A 24,877-nucleotide genomic window follows, 5' to 3' on the forward strand; every position below is an offset into this window, starting at 1 on the left:
TAGAGTAACTGTGGCTTTTTGATTCCACAGACCACTGCATTGCCATGTAAATGATCACCGTGAAGATAAATGGAAAGTGTTTATGGGCAACGAGTCAACAAGTTCGGTAGATTCTGCTTCTTAGCATCTCTTTCCCCTTCCCCCATCCCCACTTCTCTGAATATCTGTTGCCTGTAATAATAACAATAATTATTAACATCTCTTATGCTTACTCCTGTGCAATAGGCTCAGCACTTTCCAAGAATTCTTTTTTTTTCATTTTATAAATTTATTTTTATTTTTTAATTTATATCCAGGTTAGTTAGCATATAGTGCAATAATGATTTTGGGAATAGATTCCAGCGGTTCGTTCCTTATGTATAACACCCAGTGCTCATCCCAACAAGTGCCCTCCTTAATGCTCCTTACCCATTTAGCCCATGCCCCCATCCCCAACCCCTCCAGCAACCCTCAGTTTGTTCTGTGTATTTAAGAGTCTCTTATGTTTTGTCCCCCTCCCTGTTTTTATATTATTTTTGCTTCCCTTTCCTTACTTTCATCTATTTTGTATCTTAAATTCTACTTCATTCCACATATAAAGTCATGATAGTTGTCTTTCTCTGACTAATTGCGCTTAGCATAATACCCTCTAGTTCCACCCATGTTGGTGCAGATGGCAAGATTTCATTATTTTTGATTGCTGAGTAATACTTCATTGTGTGTGTGTGTATATGTGTGTGTGTGTGTGTGTGTATATATATATATATATATATATATATATATATATATATACACACCACATCTTTATCCATTCATCGTTGATGGACACTTGGGCTCTTTCCATACTTTGACTATTGTTGATAGTGCTGCTATAAACATGGGGGTGCATGTGCCCCTTTGAAACAGCACACCTGTATCCCTTGGATAAATACCTACTAGTGCAATTGCTGGGCTGTAGGGTAGTTCTATTTTTAACTTTTGAGGGACCTCCATACTGTTTTCCCCAGTGGCTATACCAGTTTGTATTCCCACCAGCAGTGCAAAAGAGTTCACCTTTCTCCACATCCTCGCAAACATCTGTTGTTGCCTGAGTTGTTAATTTTAGCCATTCTGACTGGTATGAGGTGGTATCTTATTGTGGTTTTGATTTGTATTTCCCTGATAAGTGATGTTGAGCATTTTTTCATGTGTCTGTTGGCCATCTGAATGTCTTCTTTGGAAAATTGTCTATTCATGTCTTTTGCCCATTTCTTCACTGAATTATTTGGGTTTTTTTGGGGGGGGGAGGTGTTGAGTTTGGTAAGTTGTTTATAGATTGTAGATACTAACTCTTTATCTGATATGTCATTTGCAAATATCTTCTCCCATTCTATTGGCTGCCTTTTAGTTTTGCTGATTGTTTCTTTCTCTGTGCAGAAGCTTTTTATTTTGATGAGGTCTTAATAGTTCATTTTTGCCTTTGTTTCCCTTGCCTCCAGAGACATGTTGCGTAAGAGGTTGCTGTCGCCGAGGTCAGAGAGGTTTTGTCTCATTTCTCCTCTGCGATTTTGATGACTTCCTGTCTTACGTTTAGGTCCTTCATCCATTTTGAGTTTATTTTTGTGTCTGGTGTAAGAAAGTGGTCCGGGTCCATTCTTCTGCATGTCGCTGTCCAGTTTCCCTAGCACCATTTGCTGAAGAGACTGCCTTTATTCCACTGGATATTCTTACCATGAACTACGTCTTCACCCTGATCTCCCTTCCACCATCCTCAACACTTCACCCTATCGTTCACATTCTAAAATGGGAATCTTACTGTATCACTCCCTGGCTCAACTGCCCAGGAGCTCCCCAGGGCTGGCAGGCAAAGGCCAGAGGTGGCTTGGGTTTTTCAGGACGTGGCTCCAGCTCCAATTCCTACCCACCCCATATCCTTGGCCCCATCCCACCATTTGCAGGCGCCTTCACTTGCCCTCCTCCTTGGCATCTCTCTGTTCACTTCCCTGGGATAAGTCCCCTGCTTTCTCCCTTGGGAGAATAATTACCCATTGGTAAAGACCACCCCGGGCTTAACTGTTCCACCAACCTTGTCCTGACTCCTCATCCCACCTCATTCATCCTTTCCTTTTGCTTCACTGTCGCTGTTTGCAGCCATTGCTCCCAGGGCACCTGTGACACTTATTAATGCATTTGAGATTCTAGACAGTGGAACCCACACTTTACATGTCCAGTGCCTAGCACAGAAGGCTCCATTGTGTTTGTCATATGAGTGTTATGTAAAAATAATAGAACTTCAAGCAATATAACTGGTAAATCCTATCACTGCAAGATCCATTTGCCACTCGATAATAGCTAGTGTTTGTTGAGTATTTCCCATGTGCTAGGGATTCTAAACACTTTCCATGCATTAGTTCTTTTCTTTTTTAATGTTTTTTATTTATTTTGAGAGAGAGAGAGAGAGAGAGAGAAAGCAGGGGAGGTGAAGAGAGAGAGGGAGAGAGAATCCCAAGCAGGCTCCATGCTGTCAGCACAGAGCCCAATGCAGGGCTCGAACTCAGCCAACCATGAGATTATGGCCTGAGCCAGAATCAAGAGTCGACGCTTAACCGACTCAGCCACCCAGGTGTCCCTCCACGCATTAATTCTTTTAAGCCTCACGATTCTGTAATGAAGATGCCAAAATTCTTCCTCTATTCTATGTGAAGAAAATGAAAGCCGGCACCAATATCGCTTGTCTGAGCGGAGAGAGCTGGTGGAGCCTGAATTGGGATCCTGGCAGTCTTGAGTCCAGATTGCTACCAGAGAGAGGTGGCATCCTTGTTATGTTAAGGGTCACAACTCTGGAATAATTTCTCTGTGAGGCTTTTGAAATGTCAAATGCAGTGTCCCCAGTGACGTAGCGGGGTCATGGATGGAATTGTCAGGTGCAGAGGAGTGGGGGTCTGGTTTGCATCTCATTCTCCTCAACGGTGGAGGCTGTCCACCGCCCAGCTCTCTCTGCAGCAGAACCTGGCTGAGTCATAACTGGTTCACCTCTGGAGCCAGACCATCGTCTTTGGAGTCTCATCTATGCCACTTGCCAGCTGGGCATGAAACAAGTTATTTCACCTCCCCGTGCCTCTGCTTGTCTGTGAAATGGGGATAATTATAAAGTAAGGGATCCCTACTACTCCGCAGTGAGGATTAGATGAGGGAAAGCCTGTAATCGTCACCTCCATCAGTATGAGCTGTTACCGTTAATTCTTTCATCGTGTAACCTGTGTTCTCCAGAAGACAAATTCTGGAGGTGGTGACGTGTGGGTGGGTGCCCCGGCCACCCAGAGAAGAGCTGGCAGAGCTACCTCACGCAGGCTGGCCTGCAAGGGCGCATGCCTGTCCACAGCCGGAGAGAACAGGCTGGGCAAAGCCAATGGCAGAGGGAGCTACTGCTTATGGAGGGTTTGCTGTGTCCAGCACTGAATGGGTCCTTGCAACCCCTTGTTTCATTTCATCCTGATGCTCTTGTTCTGCGGCAGGACATTCAGCCCCACTTTGCAGATGAAGAAATGGAGGCTCAGAAGGTGGGGTATGTTGCTCAGGGTCTCCCTGCTAGGTAGGGATGGATTGGGGCTCGGGCCTGCATCTCTCCAAGACTGTCACCAGGCCCCCCCGAACCCCCCACCTGCACAAATGCCCAGATCAGGCAGGCAAGCCGGCCCATAGCCTGCCTGGTACTGTTTGGCAGCAAGATCATCCATGGCGGCAAGATGCTCATGGGGTAACAGAGAGCAGGCTGCGGGTTCCGAGTTGGGCAGAAGGGGGTTGAAACCATGACTGGCACTCTTCCTGGCTTGTGTGGCCCTGGGCGTGAGGGCTAAGTGCTCTAGGACTCAGCATTTCAGGCCAGTGTCACACAACGGCTAACACAGTTCTGTACAGCTCATCTTTGGAAAACGGCTACATTATCTGAAAATAAAAATGTGCTCATTGCAAGAGTACCCCTACAATGTTTTTCTGCCATTTGTTCGTTCATTCAGCAAATGGTGATATGCATTTTCCCTGCCTTAGATTCTGTGGTGGGGCTTGGTATCCTGCAGTGACTAAAAGGATCCCAGACCCCAAAGAGCTCTCAGTCGAGAGATCCCAACCTGCTGACTCCTCTTCAGCTACTGAGCTAGCATCTCTTATCTTCTGGGAGCTGTGTGCTTCTGTTCGCCTTGAGAGATAAGAAGTAGAAACCAGAGGCTCTTGTGGAAGTGACGAGGTTCTGGTGGACTCTGCCCTAAAGAGTCCCTCCGAGCACTGTGGCAGGGTGGCCCCTCCTTTACTGTACATCCTCCCCCGCCACCTCCCAACAGCCCCCCCCCCCAACACCCGCCCTGTGGACTTGATAACAAGCTGATTCCCTGCCCTGGCTCAAGTAGCAGGCTGGCTCTGCCTGCCAGATAAGCAAACATCCGGACTGTCCGTTGCTCAGGTCTGGCTGGTTGGAGCCGCCAAGATGTAAAGTGAGGGAAAAGAGAGGCTGAGTCCTCTCCCCAGTAAATTCTGGGCTTGGAGGAGCAGGGTCAGGATCCTTGGGGAGGGTCATGCCAAGAGAGTCCAGCTTGGCAAAGCTCATTTAGAAGCCTCACTCATGCAGCCTCCGGCCTCCCTGCATCTGTCCAGGCTGTTCCTCTGTTTGGGATTCCCTCGTTCCTCTTTTCCAACTTCTACTTCTTAACTAACTCCCGTGGTGTTTTCTGGTGTCAATTCCAGCATTAATTCCAGCAGTGATTATCCCCTCCAGGAAGCCTTCCCTGATAGATCTCTGTCCCCATTCCAGAGACTGATGAGATACCTTCCCACTTCTGCAACTACCATCACCTGCCTCAACTCAGCACTTGCCATCCTGTTGGAATTCTCTGCTTGTCTTCTTCTCTAATAGTCTGTCTGCTCTTGAGAGTAGGATGCTCGCCTCACCCGCCTCTGTTTCCAGTACCCAAGGCTAGTGTGCAGGTGTCGAGCGCACAATTGCCGGATGTTTCCTTGCACAGAACCACGCTGGAGAATCCTACTGCTCATTCGAAGATCAGCTTAGATCAGGTAACTGCAGGGCACAGTAGGCAAAAACATGGACTCTAGTCCAGTGAGACATCTCATCTCCCCACTTCGTGGCTGGGTGACCTGAGAGGCTCAGTCTCCACATCTGTAAAATGGGAGAAATGCTCCAGGAAGATACGACCCAGGCTGTATTTAATACCCTGCCCTGCCCAGTGCACAGTGAATATTCAGCACATATTGTTAGAGTAATGATGGTGACGGTGACAATGACAGTGGTGCTATTACTTCCACCAGAAAGCCTTCCCTGTCCCTTCACTGGGCTGGGTACCCACCACCCACCCCAACTCAGAACACCAGTGGTGTCAATGCCAGTTTACATATCTGCCTTCCCCTTAGGCTGAGCTGCTCTGTGGCATAGCGTGGGTCCAGCCCAGCCTTAGGGCCCCTAGATTGGGGCACTCAGTGCTGGGTCCCTGTATTGGCTGAGCACAGTTTCTCATGAGCCCTGTGACTTTCTCCAGCCCCATTTCCCTCCTCCCCATCCAGAACCTTGGCCTCATGGGGCCTTGAGCTCTCTAAGGGCTTCTTGTTTTAAAATTGATCCTGGGTGCTTTCCAGAATGTTTAAGGAATTTTAAAAATGACACGTCAAGATTAGCCATAATATTTTATCATTTTGTTTGTCCTAAGAGTTGTGTTATCATTTGCGGTTAGCTCCTTCATGGCATTAGAATTGCATTCTTTCATGCCCACAGAGGTCTTGTTGTGGCTTTACTGGTTTATAGTAGTTGCTCATAACAGCTTTTGTGTCTCTAATTACTCGTTCACATGTTAAGGCCTTATTAATTTAGTTTTAATCTGCTTTTAGAGAGAATTGGCTTTTCCCCTGAATGTGCTGATTTTAGATAATTACCAGCCTCCTAGGAGTGGATCAGAAGAGAGTGAGCACACTGCTCACCGGGCCGAGCCTCGTGGGCAGCTACTGGACTTTTCCACCAGAAAGAACTGGGTCCAGGTGATGGCCCAGCCCATAACCCCCACGAGACATAGGCTGGTTACCTAAGTCTAATTTTTATCAGCTCTAGAGCTTGAAAGTCAAGTGAAACATGGAAGTACCTGGCATTTGACAGGCTCCCTGTTACCTTTCCTGACTTTTCTCATCCACTCACTTATTTAACACAGGCACCAGAGGCTGTGAACTGTCTTATTGTCCCAGGAACCCTCAAAGGGTGAAGCATACTTTAAAATCAGACTCCAGGAGCAATGGCCAATTTGCAGCTTTTAGCAATTCACATCACGTACAGGAAGAGTCTAGTCACTGTCTGGTTTTTCAATCCCCCACCCCCTCCAGAATTTAAAGAGCACAGGCTTTGGAGTCAGATCTGGGTCAATCCTGGCTCTGACCTTTGCAGAAAGAAGCACTATGGATAAGACCTCCCTTCTGACCCGGCTCTGGAACCACAGACAGTAAGATGCAGTCCCAGGTGCCTCTGGGAGGTGGGTCCTTAAGCACAGGGCTTCCTCGAGCTGTGTGGGCAAGTGTGGAGGGGTCAGTGACCCATCCTCCCCCTGCTTGTTGGAATGGGTGTTTGGGGCATGTGGGAGCTTTAACAAATGTCACAATTCTTGGGAGGCAAGATGAATCCCACTATTTGTGGACCAGGCCAGGTCACTGACGAGAGATGGGTCCATTTAGTGTGAATAGTCTGTCACTCCCAGTATAGGTCACCTGCACAGGGCAAGGGGGGCCTCGGGACCCCTGGGACGTGCTTCCTCAGGCTGCCTGCCGAAGCCGGGTTTTCTGTGTCACTGGTCCCCATGCAGCCGTGCCAGCTGGGGTTTCTAAGTGGTCAGGGGAGCTGGATAATGGCTTTTGAAGTGACAGTCCCTTGTCATAGTGATGCAAAGCTGTCTTCGTTCATCTGTTGGTGCATGTCTTTCTGGGAAAGCTGCTGACAGAGCCAAAGTGTTAGAGGTTATTTGTTTTTAATAGAAAAGTTACTGGACTGGCTTCACTTCACAACCAGCTGCCCTGGACTCCAGCCCTTTTGCAGACTTGCAGGTGGTCCGTGCAGAGAGGAGAGAAATTGAAGGTGGCCAGACTTCCCCTTCGTTTCCAAGGTGGAGTCCCAGAGCCCACAGTGGTGGTACAGACAGCACTGCCTATCTCTGTGGTTTGTATCGTGTCCACCTCAGCCCTCACAGGCACCTGCCTTCCCATGCCACTTGGAAAGCATCAGGAACATTCTCTCGCCTGAAATTCCCCCATTAGACCCTGGCTAAAGGGATTAGGCAGTAGAGAGTGCCTGAGCTGGGAACCTGCATTGAATGACCTCTTAAAGACCCTTTCAGACACGGCATTCACAGGGCAAGCCAAATCCTTGTCCCAGATTTCACTGCTCCTGGTCTAGCAAAGGTGGTTGGCTCTTACCACAGAGGACGTCACAGGAGGAGTTCTTAGGTCCTGGGGAAGATTGTCATCAGGAGTTATCACAAGAAAACAAGTGACCATTGTTTGTTACCCAGTCCCCTTCCAACATTACTTCTTTCTTTATTTCCCCTCTCCTGTTCTTGGGTGACCATCCTCCTCCCTGACTCCTCACCCCTCTTTTCTGTTCTTGGGACAAATCTGGCCCTCTGGGGAAAGGCTGGTTTATTCCCATAGGATACAAAGCTTAAATAGAAAAATCCATTCCCACCAAAAGTGAACATGAGCTAGCCAAGTGAGAGAACTAAATCACCGTTTTGGAGCCATCACTGCTGTGAGTGGGGAGTCTCCAAATCTTCAGCTTGAACAAAAACTAATTAAGTTTTAGGGCAGTGGACATCCCAGTACTCCTGGGCGCCCAGCTCAGCAAGCAGCCCCTGCAAGGTATCCTCCTGGGTCCAAGTCTCCAGGAAGGGAAGGAGCTTCTGAAACGTTTAGCCACAACGAACAGCCTATCCATCATGGCTTCACAAACTTCCAACTTAAAAGAAAAGACTTTTAGTTATTGTCCAGCTTGGACAAGCAAATCCCATCCCTGTCTAAACTCTGGAGGTCTTGATGACTATTATTTGGGCCTCCTATGCCAGCCCTGTGCATTTTACGTACATTTTCTCTCATCCTCAGCACAACCTGGTTAAGTAGGTCTTTTGGTTAGCTAATGCCACATAACAAGCTGCCCTGAACCTAATAACTTAAGATGACAACCATTTATTCTCCTGATTCTGTGGTTCAATTGGGCAATTCTTGAGTTCCATGTGAATGCATGTTTAGCTGAAGGCTCAGTTGGGGTGCCTTAGTTCTCCTGCGGTAACCTCTCTCGTGTCCTCCAGGGTTTTCCACGTGGTCTCTCTCCCCAGGATAGCCTGGCCATCCTCAAAGCATGGCAACTTGGTTCCCACAGGGGAGGGTTCTGAAAGACCAAGCCCCCGGCGTACGAGCACTTATAAAAGCGCTGCATGCTTCGTGCTTGCTAATGTCCCGTGGGCCAAAGCGAGTCACAAAGCCAAGCCCAGAGTCTGTGCAGGAGGGGACTTCACAAGGGTGTGAATATGTGATCCATTAATCCCTCTTTTGTGGATGAGGGCACTGAAGCTCAGGAGGTTACTCTCATTGCCCAGTCATTCCTCACGGCTAGAGACTGAGATCCCAGGTCTGTTGACTCCTAGGCACGTGTTCATTGCGGACAGTACTGGGTCCACCTGATACAGGTGGAGGGTGGGCGGTGGGAGGGGGCAGGTACCAGGAGCCCTGTGTACATGATGGCTGAGCTTCCTGCCCTTTTTAGCCTGGAGGACAGCTCGGCTTCTTCCCCAGCCGACGGGTTCCACCCAGGAGATCAGAGCCAGCGGGCTGCGTTGCGGGTGCAGGCAGCCCTGGCAGGCATTGGAAACATGCTCCAGGCCACAGTCCCAGTTTTCAGCCTGGCGCTGTGGCCCCGTCTAGTCCCCCAGCCCTGTTCCCACCCTCTCCTTAACTCCAGGATAGCTTTTATGGCACTGGCCTGCTTGTCCTTAACGCACTGTGTTTGGCATGCCTTGCCGCTTAAAAACAAAAACTAGTTTATGTTTCCTGTGAGAATGAGGAGCCCTCCCAGGCACTGCAGCCTCTGGGTTTCCCCTAACGCCAGCGCCAGCCACACCAGGCTGGAACCGCCTCGTACTTTTCCATCTGACCTTCTCAGCGGTGATCTCTTGAGGATCCATCTCTGGCTTTCAGCACCCACACCCAACAATGTTTGGACTGAACTGAAGGGTGTTCTCCTGGAGCGTCTCAGAGTCTGAGCACAATGCCTATGTGTATGTGCAGCCCCCAGAGACTCTAGCAGACACCTGCTGGATGCCCTGCCCTAGGCTGGGAAACACGGGGGTCACAGAGTCCTGCAAGCCTCATGTTCCAGCCCAGATTCTTTCCTTGTTAGCTGAGTGACCCTGAGAAACTGCCTTCACATCTCTGAGCTCAGCCTCCCCTGTATACATCCAGTACAGACGAGAATAGTCTGTTCTGTCCAACGTACCCAGGGTCAGAGACAACAGGAATTTGGGGTTGAGGAAGTGTCTCCTTTGGACACTGCCATAGCATTTGTGTGTTAGGGATCCTTCCCTTGAATGGGCTTGATTGTAGGGCTCTGAGAAAGGGTTCTCTATGCCCAAAGATCCTTCTGCCCTCTCCCTCTATCCCTCCATCTCTCATGATGCCTGAAATTCTGCTATCCATAATTCTCTTGCTAAGGTATTTTATTATTTGTATCCAAATGGTCCCCATTAAAAGATGTCAAATGATCTGGAAAGGGTAACATGTTAGTTCAGGAGCAAAGACTGCCTTACCATTAATGAACATCTCTTTCAACCTCGTGCCCTGACGTTGATGTTGGATGGTAAACAGGTGTGAGCTTTCTGGGGCTCAAGCTGGCAGTAGTTATCAAAAGTCTTAAAAATATGCATACTCTTTAATGCTACAATTCTTCTGTAAACGTACTCCAAGAAATTGATGTGTTCAAAACTGGGTTATTCCAGGCAGTCTTACTTATAATAGCACAGAATAATAAATAACTTAAATGTCCAAGAACACAGAATGGACTAAATGATAGTGTGTGGATATGATGTAAACTAGCAGGCTTAGCTCCGTGGTCCTGTGACCAAGTGCAGTCACAGAGGTCACAAGGCACAGAAGGGCCCCTTGCTTGGTTTAATGCTCGTCTGTCACCATCTTAAAATTCCTAACATTTTTTTAAAAGAGCCCCTCATTTTCATTTTCTGCAGGGCGCCACAAATTATGTAGCTATTTCCTTAATATTATGTAACAATTAAAATAATGCTTATTCCGACTATTTATTGAAGTGGAAAATTGCTTCCATTAAATGAGACTAGGGCCCAAAACCATAAATGATGCAATCCTAATTTTTTTAAAAACAGAAATATATATATGCATTCATAGAGCACAATACTGGACATAAACACACCAAAATGTTAGAGTAATTACCTGTGAGGAGGCAAGATTACAGGTATTCTTTTTATTACCGTGTTCTTCTTTGAGCATTTCTTGTATTTTCCAGCACGGAGGGCCTGAATATGCTTATTGACTCTAACATATCTGGCAAAGGCAGAAGTGTATATAGCATAACTGGGGACCAGCGATCTTTTCTTAGCCTCAGATGGAGTCTGGAGCCTTTAATATACAGAGTAGACTTCAGGATAAACACACAAAGAGAAGTTCAGTTGATGGGGAAGCCAAGTACTCTTACGAGCTCCTTGAAGCCGAGGAATGTCTGATTTCTCAGTCCCCACTTCCCTTCATAAGCCCGGCATGGACAGGGTGCCCAGTGAATGGGCATCTTGTCTTGTGGCTTGAGTCATTAGTGGTCTTTGCCCATGACACACCTCATCAGACATCAACTTCATTATGTTCTCATTTGAAGGTGGGAGCTTCTCTTTGGCTGGACATGTGTCCCGAGTGATCTGTAGACCCCAGAAAGGAACGTCCCCACCCCAAGTCCTCCTGATCTCCGTCTCCCTCTGGAAACAGGTTCCAGGACCAGAGGTCTGATTTACTCCTGCACACAACTGGCTCCACCTGTCACCCTGTGCCTGTGTTGCCTTGCAGGCTTCACCCTAACAGCAGAGGGCAGCAGTCATCAGTGAGCCCTGGAGGGAGCTGAGGGGTTTGGAGGAGGAGGTAGTCCCCACTGCCCAGTGAGTGGCCCCACTCACTCCATACTCATTTCCCAGACTTCTTCTCTCCTAAATCCTTATCAGGCTGTTGCTGACTGTATATCAGCTGAACAGCTGAACGTGGCCGGGAACACATGAATCCTAGAAACTTGCCTCTGTAAAACCAAGGCCGGCGAGTGAATGGCCTCTGGCCCCTTCCTATGACAGATAGGAACACAGGCACCCAGTGACAGGGTGGACCTGTCTAGAGCCACACAGTGAACAAGGGGCAAATGGAGTCTTAACTGCAGCAGTGAGGAGGCAGGGCTCATAATGTGCAATTGCCATATATGGAAAGGCTGTTGAAGGGGAGGTGGGTAGCTGCAAATACGGGAAATGCCCACTGCACCTGCACAGTAGCCTCTCCCTGCCCACCTGGGGTGCACTCAGCCCTCTGAAGCCCCTCCTCCTTTCCCAGCCCCCTACTCAGCCCCAGCTCTGAGAGCCCCACCCTGATGACCTTTTCTCTCCTAAGTACCCCCTTTTTTTTTTTTAATTTTTTTTTCAACTTTTTTTATTTATTTTTGGGACAGAGAGAGACAGAGCACAAACGGGGGAGGGGCAGAGAGAGAGGGAGACACAGAATCGGAAGCAGGCTCCAGGCTCTGAGCCATCAGCCCAGAGCCCGACGCGGGGCTAGAACTCACAGACTGCAAGATCGTGACCTGGCTGAAGTCGGACGCTTAACCGACTGCGCCACCCAGGCGCCCCTCTCCTAAGTACCCCTTTAAGTGAAATTTAGGGAAGTTTTTGTAAATGTTAAAACTGATTTCCAGGGGACATCTGGGTGGTTCAGTAGGTCAAGCACCCTACTCTTGATTTCAGCTCAGGTCAGCTCACTGTTGTGAGGTCAAGCCTCACGTCGGGCCCTGCACTGACAGTATAGAGTCTACTTGGGATTCTCTCTCTCCTTCTCTCTCTACCCCTAACCTGCTCGAACACACACACTCTTCTCTCTCAAAAATAAAGAAATACTTAAACAAATAATAAAATAGGGATGCCTGGATGTCTCAGGCGCTTAAGCTTTCGACTTTGGTTTGGGTCATGATCTCAGAGTTCATGAGTTCAAGCCCCGCATGGGGTCTGTGCTGACAGCTCAGAGCCTGGAGCCTGCTTCGGATTCTGTGTCTCCCTCTCTACCCCTCCCCTGCTCGCATTCTGCCCCTCTCTCTCTCTAAAAAATAAATAAATGTTAAAATAATATAATTAAATAAAATAAAATTGATTTAGCTGTTGTAATAAGACACATGGTGGACGGAGTTAGGCTGCAAATGTTCTGTAATGAAATTGACTTGAGCACACCCTGCGTAAACAAGGTTGGGGCTGCTTGCTCAGGACTGACAACCCTGTTCCTTTGCTTGGCAGACCACGGTGAGCTGGGACGGGGACAAGCTCGAGTGTGTGCAGAAGGGGGAAAAGGAGGGACGCGGCTGGACCCAATGGATTGAGGGTGACGAGCTGCACCTGGTAGGTTGTTGGTGTGTGGGGTGGGGGCGGGGGGGCAGAACAGGGTCCAGAGACTATAATCACTGTTGAGGTCCAGTGGACCTTGGAAAAATACTCTGTGGCTGGGCCTTGGTTCTGCTCTGAAGCTCCTCTTCCAAGGGCCTGAAGAAGACCTGAAGAAGAAAACTGAGCCCCGAGTTTTCAGGGTCTAGGCTGACTCAGCTGTCCAGTCAGAGACATGAGGAACAGAGGTGCGTTTGCTAAGCATCAGACGTGGAGCTAAGCTCTTTTGCATTCCATAATCTCTCTCTGTCCTCTCAGCAGCCCTATGGGCCAGCTGCTATTAGGGGTCCTATTCTGGAGATGAGAACATGGGGGTGCACATCCAAATTACACAGCTAGGAGACAGAAGAACTGAAATTTGCTCCCAAATGAGGTCTGTGTTCACCAGGCCAAGCTGTGGCAGGCTAGAATCAAGGAGAATTCTTTAAGCTTCTCAACACTCTAGGTCAGGGGACGAGAAGCCTTTGTCAGTTCAGAAGCCTAGGTGTGGGCCTCTGGCTTGGGAACTCTGGTCAAAGCCATTTCTACTCCATCCATTGTCTGGGAAAAGTACGCACAAATCCAGAAGAAGGGGCTTAGCATCTGGAGAGCTAAAAGGAGACCTCCCATCACTCCTTTTCCCTTGGAACTCCCCAACTACCTTCCTTCTGAGAAAAGAGCCTGGTCCAGGTGACTTGGGTTCTTCAACTCTTGACTCACTGAGTACCTTTGAGTAAGTACCTTCCTCCCTCAAGCCCCCCCTGCAAAATGCCATCCTACCACATAGGAGTTCTGCAAAGATCCGAGTCCGTGTGAATGCTGGGAAGAGGCACGAGGGCATTATTTTCAGAGGCATTAGGCTAACGCAGTGCCTGACCTTGAGCCTGTCTTCTCCCCGGGCCTCTATTTCAACTGCAGAGCAATGAGGGTAGATGGGTATGTGGTCTCCACTGGCTCGTTCAGCTCAGTAGTTCTGTGGCTCTATGCCAGAGGTTGCAAATGGCGGGGTGGGGGCAGGGAGGGCTCGGACCTCTTTTCTTTGGCCATCAGGGAACTTCACACTTCTTCAGGGAACAATTTAAAAATTAGGAGACATCACATAAATATTCAGATTTCCAGCCTCCTTCAAAACACAAGACAGAACAAAACAAAACTTGGAATGTGTGGTGACACTCTGTGTGTCATTTCCCCTCGCCACTCAGCAGGGGCTGTCCTGTAAGCAAGGCATGAGCTTTCTGGTCTGCATTTGAGTACTACCTGGGAGCTTTTACTAATAGCAATTCCAGGGCTTCACCCACTGAGACACTGATATAACTGGTCTAACCTGGGACGCAGGCATTTTTTCAGACTCCCCGGGTACTCTAATGTGTAGCTGAAGCTTAGAATTTCCACGCCGTTTGCAGCTTTGGCCTTGGCGACCTACTGAATCCTCTGGGGGTTAAGCCATGTGTCTGGGCCCGATTTCTTCCAAGCTTGGACACAGACTCTCTTGGGCTCAGGACTGAGGTTCTGAAAGCCTTTTGGCTCCTTGAGTGTAGTAGGGGGAGGGGAGGTATCAGAGGGTCCTGCTGGCCCGTTTTGAACCACACTTTTTTCCCAGCCAGCCCTGCCTAGGGCATAGCAGGGCCCAACATCCACTGATCCAGTTTAACGGACTTTCTAAGGAATTGGTTAGTTCGAACCAACTCTTGAGGAGAAATAGGCGCTATTTTCGAAGTTCCTGCCCCTGTATGCACTGAGCCCCAAGTGTGACTTTGTTCTGGCCAATGACAAGCATCTGCTTTTGTTTCAGGAGATGAGAGTGCAGGGTGTGGTCTGCAAGCAAGTATTCAAGAAAGTGCACTGAAGCCTGAGCAGACCTTGATCTCGAAGAATGAGTGGCATGGACGTATGCGCCAGGATCCCCTTCTTTGCACAGCATGGGGCAGAAATGTCCAGCCACTCTTAGGCATCTGTTAGCAGAGTCTCTCTCTTGGCTTTGTCTCTTTTCTTTTCCTTAAAACGAAGCCATCCCAATAAAAGTGATTTCTGCTCAATACATCTGTTTTGAAGAAGCTTCAGAACCCCACTGTGCTCACTTTTTCTCTGGGGCTTCTGAAGCCAGCTTCTCCTGATGCCATCCCTGGGCTGAAGGAGAAATATCACCCACACACCTGCAGATTTAGTCCTGACATTGCACCTGTAAGGTCTTTCCCCAGGAGCACAGGCTTGGATTCAGGATGTGTGAGCTGACATTCAATTATCCACGTGTTAAATACCTTGCATGGTACATGTCTAGTCAGGACCAAAATGTAGTGCATGCTACAGAAGCAGGAAAAAATGCCCTCCACCTGGGAACTTAAAGCCTAGGTAAGGAGATCCAGCCACCACCGATCTCCAATTCCATACTATATACATAGGAGATGCTCTAAAAATGATTTGTGAATGAGATGGAACTGGATAGAATTGTAAGCCAAAGCTAGAATGAGGTGAACCTTAACCAAAGGCAATTACCAGTCGGACTTGATTTCAGAGGTGTCATGAGCACACAGGTTGCCACCCCAAACTGTTCCACCTCACTTATGAGCTGATGTAAAGCCTTCCTTCTCACTGTTATCAATGAGGCATAACTGGCAAATCCCTCTAGAAGAGGGAGACTAGCTCATGTTCACGCTAAAGTGTAAATGACTGCTAGTGTGCCTTGGCATAGAGACACTCAGGGAAACTGAAAGGGAGGAAACGAGAGACCAGGATAGAGGAAAAGCAGTGCACAATGGAAGACTTCCATCCAGGACCCCCTTCAACATCAATCCTGCTTAGGCTGTGCCCTGGCCCTTGGAAGAGTGGGTTAGGAGCCGGACGAGCGGAGTTGCGATTCCCACTCCACCACTCACAAGACAACACCACAAGTCTCTGGATCTCACTTCTCAAGTCAGAAAACCACACTAGCAAGCTACCTCCCCTTCCACCCAGGTGTGCTGTGAAGCCTGTAATGCATATTACACTTGTAGACTGCCAAGCACTAGACCAGTGCTCTCAGACCTGGCTAAGCATTAGAACCACCTGCAGAGCTTACCGAATTCCCTCTACCTGGGCCGCTCCTCAGCACCAATTACATCAGAGTATCTCCAGGTGGGACCCAGGCGTCAGTTGTTTGTGAAGCTCCCCGTGTGAATCTAATATGCCACTGGAGCTGGGAATCACTGCCCTAGACCATTATTTCTAACCTGAGGGTAATCTTGCCCTTGCCCGGAGCATTTGGCAATGTCTGGAGACACGTTTGATTTAACAACTTGGGTCAGGGGTGCTGCTCAACACCCTACAATGCACAGGACAGCCGCTCCCCCCGCCCCATGGAAGAGTTATCCAGCATAATATGTCGACAGTGACAAAGTTGAGAAACCCTGCCTTAGACAAATGTAAGAAATGTTTAATGTTTTTTTCATTATCTAGGTCATTTCCCTGGCCTAGACAAGGCAATGAAACCCAGTATTGCCTAAGATTTTAGAGACCTTTTCACCTTTGCCCTGGTCTCTGGTCCTGAGAATAGAGAAGTCAAAGGCCAAGAAGGTCATAACGGCTGTTCACTCACTCGTTACACAAATGTTTAATGAAGCACTGAACTAGCATACTTGTGACATTCTGGAGTTCCCATCCTATCCCATCCCAGGTATGGGGATCCCCTACAGATGCCCACCTCCAATACGTAAATATCTCACCCAACAGTTAGGTTCTGATGGGGACTCAAAGTGTGAGTGCATGTGATGGAGAGGTCATGGCCCCACTGTTGGGAGTTTCTGGTCTCATGGGGAGACTCAGTCCCACTCTGATTGAAGAGCTTGACCAACAGGACCTCAGTGGGAGCCACATGACGTTTTTGAGCCTTAGAATGGCAAGATCAGCCTTTGAGCAGAACTAATCCGGGAGCCGTTCTCTCAGCGGTAAGAAGAGTAAAGAATGAAAAATACGAGTTGGAGCTGAGCGCAGGGCCGTCACCTTTAATTCAAAATTCACATCATAGAAGACTAATCTTCCCAAAGAAGTATATGTAAAGTGGGAGGGTTCCTTACTGTGCATAGATCTGTAACCCGAGAAGCAATCTTTGGGCTTCAGCGCAGCCTTTCCTCTCCTCGGCACCAACTCCACTATTTTGCAGAGGGCTCGCTTCTAAGTGGGCAGTGGCGAGCATCACGGTGCTTATTCAGCCTTCTTTGTGGCATTTTAGCACCTCTCACCTCCAGTGCGAAGCTATTGACGTCCGTTCCATTTTTGGAACGCTATTGCAAGCTTTGCCACTGAACTGACACTCAGATGCCATTGTTAGAGGATATGAAAACGACTCTCAGCTCTAACAACGGTGCCTGTTCACAGAACGGGGCACTAGCAACGGATTCGTTCGCTCAATTTCCAAAGCACGTCAACAACACTGAGAGCCCCACGGGACTGACAAAGGATGGAGGTTATCTATTTACCAGCTCACCTGGTGCCACTGAGCTATGGAAATAGCTTCACTACATCTTGCAATTCCATGGGCCAGCCAACTTGAAAAGGTTATTTTTTTTCCACATTTTTCAAGCTGGAGGGTTACAATATTTCAAAACACACTCTACACTAACATACCTTATTAACGCGTTTGTATTACATAACTTCACATTTTCAAAACGTAGGCTTGCCACATGCAGGAACTCAGGCAGGAAGTGCTGAGGCCGAGCCTAGGCCCTTCCGGAGGAGGGTCGGTGGGGGTGAAGTGACTGAGCTCCCAAGCTCGGGAACCACGTGGCCTTGGTTCAGTTCCCATCGGTGCTACTCCCCAGCTCTGTGAGGTTAAGGCAAATTGTACAGCCTCTCTGTGCCCCAGTTTACTCCTTTGCAAATCAGAGCTGACCTTTTGCCATGGACTTTTTGTGAGGCTTGAATGAATCTAATCCATCTAATGAGCTTACTTAGAAGAGATACAGTAGTCCCCCCTTATCCGTAGTTTCACTTGCTGAGGTTTCAGTTACCCCCTCCCCGGAAGCAGAAGATTCTTCCTCCTGACGAATCTGCAGAAGGTCAACAGTAGCCTATCGCGACTTCAGGGTGCCTGTGCCAGTCTCCTCGCGCCAGGTCTCACGTAGGCTTTTTATCATCTCACATCATGACGAAAGGTGAGTACAGTCTAATACAATATTTGGAGAGATCACATTCACATAACTTTTATTACAGTATGTTGCTATAAATTGTTCTATTTTATTATTTATTGTTAATGTCGTCCTATGCCCAATTTATAAATTAAACTTTGTCCTAGGTATTGTACGTCTAGGAAAATGCATTATATATATATATAGGGTTCAGTACTATCTGTGGTTTCAGGCATCCACTTGGGGTCTTGGAACATATCCTCCACGGGTAAGGAGGATTACTGTATATATTATTTTTACAAAGAGATTTGAACAATGCCTGGCATATAACAAGCCAATTTATATGTGGGTTAAACAAACAAAAACAAAAACAGAGATCTGATTGGCATCCGAGGAGTGGAATCAACATGACTTCATTGCTGACACAGTGTGGGTGACAGAAAAACAGAAGGAGCTGAAGTTCAGGGGACACAGGGAACCATTTAACAGAAATCCGGAAGCGTGGCTCAGCTAGGGCAGGAAGCCCCAGACCTCTCAGTGGCAGAAGGAGGAGGTAGAGCAGAGCCTCTCTGATGTTTTGGGGGTGCAAACCCAAGTACAGGTTCTCTTTGTCTCTCTGTCCCTCTCTCTCTCACACACATGATACTGATTGAGAACCCAGAGTCTGCAATGCACAGACACAGTGACCTGTCATCCTAGGGCTGGCAGGTGGATGGACTTCAGACCCTAAACCCCCAAAGCCCCTGAAATGTCATTCTTTGGGCAGCCTCCAAAACCCTCCTGCATGAACATCCTGACAAGGTGGACCCCAAGGACCTCTCTGGAAGCCCTGATTTAGAACTTCTGTCTCAATTAATTAGGACAGCATTATTGTTCTTTTCAGGTGCAAATGAAACAGCTCAACACTGCCCTGCAATTAAACTCTGCTTAATTCCCCCACATGTCCCTTACCCACGCCAACGCTGACAGGAATAGTCCCCCCAGCCTGCCTCCATCTGCAGAGCTGAGTCTTTCCTAATCTCAGTTCCCAGGGATTTCACCAGTGCGGCCCCATCCCCACACCCCACCCTGAGCTGGGGACCTGCAGGACTGAGTTAGGGTAGGTGGTAGGGACATGCTAATCACCCAAGTCACAGAAGTGGCTTTCCTCTCAGGGATAGTGGGGACAAGGAAAGGGATAAGTGTCCCTCTGGGAAAAGGGACTTGATTCACTCCAGGAGGGACACACCCATGATGATATGCCCCATTCTCTTACAATAATCAAAACCCTACCAATCGTTCAGAGATAAAGTTTGGGACCCTCCTCTCCCCCCTCCACAACCCACAAAATCCCCTTTGAGTACTGATCTTCTTTAAGATGATCCTGGCCATTTCTTAAGATGCCTCTAACAAAGAAATACCAGATCTGAATTAACAAAAGTTGTGGTTTGTTTTAAATGGCTGCAGGTAACAAATAGGTTAGTACACAAAAATACAGTATACTTATGTAGTGCTAGTTCCAGGATAATTTTAGCATTTACAAAATTTCTGAATTCAGAGTGTACCTGGGGTAGTCTGGTCCAAGCATGGTGTACAGGTTTAAAGGTAGATGGATATTGAGGAGGGCACCTGTTGGGATGAGCACTGGGTGTTGTATGGAAAGCAATTTAACAATAAATTTCATATTTAAAAAAAAATAAAAAATAAAGGTAGAGAAGGAACTCTATTCTGTCCCATTACTGTCTCTCTGTAACCACTTGGCAATAATGTCAAAAGTTGAAAAGCCCTTCATGAATACGAGGTCTAAGCCCAATGGGTCCCTTCCCCCAAAACCACATACCCCAGTGGAGGTCCTGTTTGAACTCCTACCGCTTAGCTCTCAGTCTTACCATGGTCTTAGATGCCCTCGTGCACATTCATCATATCTGTGGTTTGCCATCTTCTGAACAAGTCTCCCATATTTAGGGAATCCCTTCTTTGGGGATTCCATCTCTCTCAGGTATTCATCAAAGAAAGAAATAGCTTCCCCAGCCTCCTTTGCATGCAGGTTCCAGGTATGAGACCAAGATTCCCTCAGTCACACCAAGTAAAGAGATCTGGAAAGGGAACTAGGTGAGAAAGATGGATAATGCAAATTCCGTTTTTTGAAATGGGACCAGTAGAGGAATTGGCTTGGGGTGACACCAGTGGCAGACTTCCGGTTTCCAGGGTCCGGTGTCACAGGTACTAAGTAGTGGACACAAAACAGAGAGGCAACAACGTCTCTGTGCTTCTTACACAATCCACCTACCAAGTGGCCTCACCAAAAGTTCCACATAGAATCTGGTCAAGTCTCTGGATCCAACTACATATTTACAGGAAATGTAGGGGCGGCGGGACATGTTAGACATTTGAGGGGTGTGATCAGCAAAACCCAGACCATAAGAAACTGGAGGACAAACAACCTGGTTTCCTCAGCAAATAAACTGCAAGGAACAAAAAAGGCATACAGAGGGAACATATAGTCTAAAATAAACTCAGGAGACATATCAGCTAATTATACTATATGGCCTTTATTTGAATCCTAATTCAAATAAATAAATTGTGAAAACAAAATACTCTAGAACAAACAGAAACTAGAGATAACTAGAGATAACTAGGGAAATTTGCACACTGACGACATGTGATATTGCCAGAAATGCTATTAAACTTTTAGTATTATGGCATTATGGTAATGTATTTTAAGAGTTCTTGTCTTTTAAAGATACACACTGAAATATTTATGGAGAAAGGGCATAATATCTGGGTTTAGCTTCAAGATAATTGGAAAGGTGAGGAATAGTAGGAATGGAGACAAAATAAGACTAGCCACAACCTGATAAATGCTGAAGCTGGGTGATGGGCATATGGAATTTCTTCAGCTATCCTTTCTGCTTCTGTAGATACTTGAAATAGTCCATGATTGAAAACTTTAACAAAAAAAAAACTAGTATAAAAATTTAAACAAACAATCCTGCACAAAATCAAACTCCATCTGGCTTAACTATGACTACTCTTACAGAGTTGACATCTTGAGGAGCCCCCTGGCAAGGTTAGCCAGGCACTTTCCATTTTAGATCAAAGAATGGAAAACCATCGTTTCCCCTCTGGGGAAAATGGAGGATGGGGCTGCTTGAATGTGGAGGCTGAGAAGCTCTAGTACACTCTGGCCATCTGGTCTCCCACAGCTCTTAGATGCTCTGGTTTCCAGGGCTGCACCGGGAACCGTGGGAGCCAGTTCCATAGCTACCGTGCATCTCCGCTCCATCCCATCTACCTAGTTCTACCACCCACCAGCAGCCATCTTCCTCTGCTACAAACTATCCGCGTGTTCTTCCGTAGCCAAGGGGATATTGGAAAGTGTGTGCAGATGATGGATCTTCCAGAGCCAGATTCAGGTTCTGTGCTCTGAGAGAGTTGGAGGGGTGTCTCCAGCCTAGTCCAGGAGAGCAGCAGTGAGAGGCCATAGCAAGGCAGTGCTTTGGAGGAGGAGGGGCCGTGGCAACCAGCAGTGCTAAAGGAAAATCTGTGGGACTTATCAGATGATTAAATACAGAGAAAGTGGAAAATAGAAGAATCCAGAAAAAAATTCCATCAAGCACCAGACAGTTTATATACTTTGTCTCCTTCAGTGCTCACCATCAGTGTCGCAGATTGCTGCCAGTGTACTTGTTCCAAGTCTGGTCCCCTTTCTTCTGATAATAACACTCAGTCCATGTACTTTGGACAGTTCTTGCTTCCCTTGTCCCCAGTCAGTTCCAGGGTTGCCATACAACACAGGCCTGGCCAATCACACTCAAAGTCGCTAGACCTGACACAAATACATAATCTTGGGGTTTTCATTTAAGATACTGGAAAGAGATGCTGTCTATCCTTTGGGAATACTAAAGGGGTAGAATGTCAGCCTGGAGCTGCTGAAAGCCATCACATGGAGGGAGTCTTACTGAAATGAAGGCTCATGGAAGAAAGCAGAGGCAAGAGATGAAGAGATGCTCCATCATTCGCATGTCAGCATCCAGCCCTGCCTGACGTCAGTCCTAACCCTGGGCTTTTTACTTATCAGCCAATTAAATCCTTTGTTTTCCCTAACTAGTATGAGACACACACACACACACACACACACACACACACACACACACACATCCCACTCTGGCAGAGATCCTGGACTCTGGGAGTAAGGGTGAGGGGTTAGGGGAACAAGAGTAGTAATAAGACCACGTAGATGAAGACAGAGAAGAAGGGTGGAGACCTAGTAGAAAAGAGAGCTGTGGTGGTTTTTAAATCCTCTGGCAAATCCTTTGATATGTCTGCCTTTCAAAGCCTAATTTCCCTCCCCTTGAATGTGGACTGGTAGCAGAAGTGAGGGTATGTGACTTCTGAAGGTAGGTCATACAAGGGTACGTACAACTGCCTCCTTGGTTTCTCTCTCAGACTACTTGATCTGAGGGGAACCAGGCGCTATGTCACAAGGACACTTGAGTAGCCCTGTGGAGAGGCCCACATGGAAAGCAACTGAAGCCTCCCACCAGCAGCCAGTGAGCCACCTTTGAAAGCAGGTCCTTCAGTCCAACTAGGCCATCTCAAACTCCTGACCCATAGAAACTATGAGACAATAGAAGTTTATGTTGCTTAAAGCCACTAAGTTAAGGAGTAATTTGTTACCCAGCAGTAAATAACCAATAAGGGAGCTCTCAGACACATAATCAAGGTGGCCCCTGTGCAGACTGCCAGTATCTCAGTGGGGAACCATGAAGAATTGCTGTGCCCCATGAGTATGATGTATCAGCCCATGGCAAGACCTCCTTTCTTCTCTGTAGGCCTTTAAAAGCAGAACCAAGAGGAAGCACTGAGATTGGCACCTGGGTCTTTGAGATGCCAAAGACTGTGACCCTTCCATGAGGTAACTGTTCAGAGTCTAGATGCCAACGAGCTAGAAGATAGGGAGGAAATAGCTAATGAGCATCAGATTGTCTTTTTGAACCTTAGCGGGGTCGTGAATTAGAAGATAGAAAAAGAGGGTGGCTCTGTTATTAATTTAAATTACTTAAGTCCCATGGAGATGTGATTAAGGTAGAATCAAGATTAAGATCGTAGTAAATCCGACGAGACTGTCCTTATAGGAGATGGAAAAGGGCACACACAAAAGAAGGTGGTTTGAATATGGAGGCAAAATTTGGACTGTTGTATTTATAAGCCAAAAAAAATGTCAAGAATTGCCAGTAACTACTAGAATCTAAGAGAGAGGAACTGAACAGATTCTTGCTCAAGCCTCCAGAAGGAACCCACCCTGTCAATATCTGGATTTTGGAATCCTGGCTGCCTGAAGTGGGAGAATAAATTTCTGTTGTTTTAAGCAAAAACAAAAACAAACCTACCCATGATAATGATATTAACTATTAATAGGTGAGACAATATCAGATAACAGATTTAAAATGGCCTTACTGGATTAAGACGTGCCCTTATTGTCTTTCATTGCTTCATAAATGTCTACTGATCACCTGAGCAGGGCCAGGGCCATGGCTGGGCCATTCACACGTAAGTGTTACACCGGGGCCAGGGGCCAAATGAGTGCCTCAGACGTCCAGTGCTATAAGAGCTTGTTGGCATATTGAGAACAGTGTGCAGGGCAGGACTTGAGAAAGACCCCCTGGCAAGTGTGGACTGAGCAAGCTGGCTGGATATTTGGAGAGATAAGAGGGGAGTTTTCTAGTAGGCAAAGAGATGCAGCACCAGGTGAAGCAACTTAGGCTGGTCCATTGTATGGGAGGAATACCAGAGGGAAGAAATATCTTCAGACTGTTCACCCCTAAATGAAGAATCTGGAGGCAACAATGCCTTAACCTGAAGAAGTCACCCTAGGCCCTCCTTGACATCTCAGACACCATGACAAGTGGTGGGGGAGAATGTGGGGAACTTCCTGAGCCCATGAGGAGTACCTTCATTCCTGTCCTGTGGCATCTGCCCTCCTCATTTTGGTGTTCAAGTCCTCCTTAAGAAGTTCCCCACTCCCCTGAAGTCCTGAACACACCCTTTTTGGTTGAGCCAGGCTTGTCTCCTGAAGTCAACAGTGACTACACTGCACTACACTATTGTTCTCCCTGTTCTCACTGAAAAAAAAAAAAAGTTCCTAGTTCTTCCCTTTCTACCAAATTCTTATGAACTCTCCAAGTCCATCCTCCAAAAAGCCTTCTTGACTGACTATTACCTAACTAATTCTGCTCAATTTCGATTGGTTTGGTGCTGTTGTGATGTTGGAAGTGAGAGGTCAAGTCAGGTTGCACATTCCAGGAGCTCGTTCTTCTTTGATGGCCATGTGGCCTCTATCAGACTTTCTCCAGCCGAGTAGGACCTGGTCTCATGCCATTCTCCTTTCCCTCCTCACTTCGCACTATGTTCTCTGAGTTACTGGGCTGTGCAAGTAAGGTAATTACTACTCTGAACTTCACACACCATGGTTATCAGCCCAGCCCTGACCATGCTTTCATTTATGGCCCTTCAAAGGAGACCTCCAACCAGCGTAAAGAAATCTTCCTGCCACGCAGCAATGGGTAAGAGACCTTTGGCCTACAGAAGAGGCCACCTCTGAGAGGGTGCTGCTCCTCAGATGAGGTGGCCATTGCAACACCTAATCTAGGATATCAAGATAATGCCCGAGTATGTCTTCAGAAAATTTCTGCTATTGTGTACTTTGGGCCTCTCACCATTTTATAGCCCCTAATTGATAACCCTCAAGGTTGCTGCAATCACTACAGATTATTTTCCCCCAAGCCCTACCTATTCTTGAAGACTCAGCTAAAGGCCCTATTGAAGCAAGACACCTTCCCTATCAGTCCCGGATGACCGCATGACTGCTCTCCTGACTGACATTGTATCATTATAAATTCCATTCTTTTTGTGGTGCATGAACTCTCTTAAAAATATTTCTTGAGCAAACAGTAAATCAAAACTGAAGTGGCAAAATGGTTAGACAATGATGATAATATAAATGTAGAAAACATTTGCAAATCCTATATCCCAGCAAGGGACTCATATACAAAATATGGAAAGGACTTTCTACATTCAATGGTAAGACAACAGTCTTATCTAGAAAATGAGTGAACAACTTGAATAGACACTTTA

General features: G+C 47.2%; 2 protein-coding genes across 3 annotated transcripts in view; both read left to right on the forward strand.

The window, feature by feature from the left end:
- Positions 1-14,700, forward strand: part of RBP1 (retinol binding protein 1) — a 30,281-nt gene extending 15,581 nt beyond the window's left edge. The window contains exons 4-5 of the mRNA XM_043593313.1: positions 12,540-12,641; positions 14,455-14,700. Of these exons, the coding sequence (XP_043449248.1) occupies positions 12,540-12,641; positions 14,455-14,508 (156 nt within the window). The 3' untranslated portion in view covers positions 14,509-14,700. The remainder of the gene's footprint in view (positions 1-12,539; positions 12,642-14,454) is intronic.
- Positions 14,701-17,435: 2,735 nt separating this feature from the next.
- Positions 17,436-24,877, forward strand: part of RBP2 (retinol binding protein 2) — a 68,024-nt gene continuing 60,582 nt past the window's right edge. Inside the window, exons 1-2 of one of the 2 annotated variants that reach the window (XM_043595278.1) lie at positions 17,436-17,788; positions 22,576-22,658. The gene's annotated coding sequence lies outside the window, so the exon portion shown is untranslated. The remainder of the gene's footprint in view (positions 17,789-22,575; positions 22,659-24,877) is intronic. The other variant, XM_043595277.1, reaches the window with a different exon arrangement.

The sequence above is a fragment of the Prionailurus bengalensis genome, chromosome C2 (genome assembly GCF_016509475.1).
Source record: "Prionailurus bengalensis isolate Pbe53 chromosome C2, Fcat_Pben_1.1_paternal_pri, whole genome shotgun sequence".
Taxonomy (NCBI): domain Eukaryota; kingdom Metazoa; phylum Chordata; class Mammalia; order Carnivora; family Felidae; genus Prionailurus; species Prionailurus bengalensis.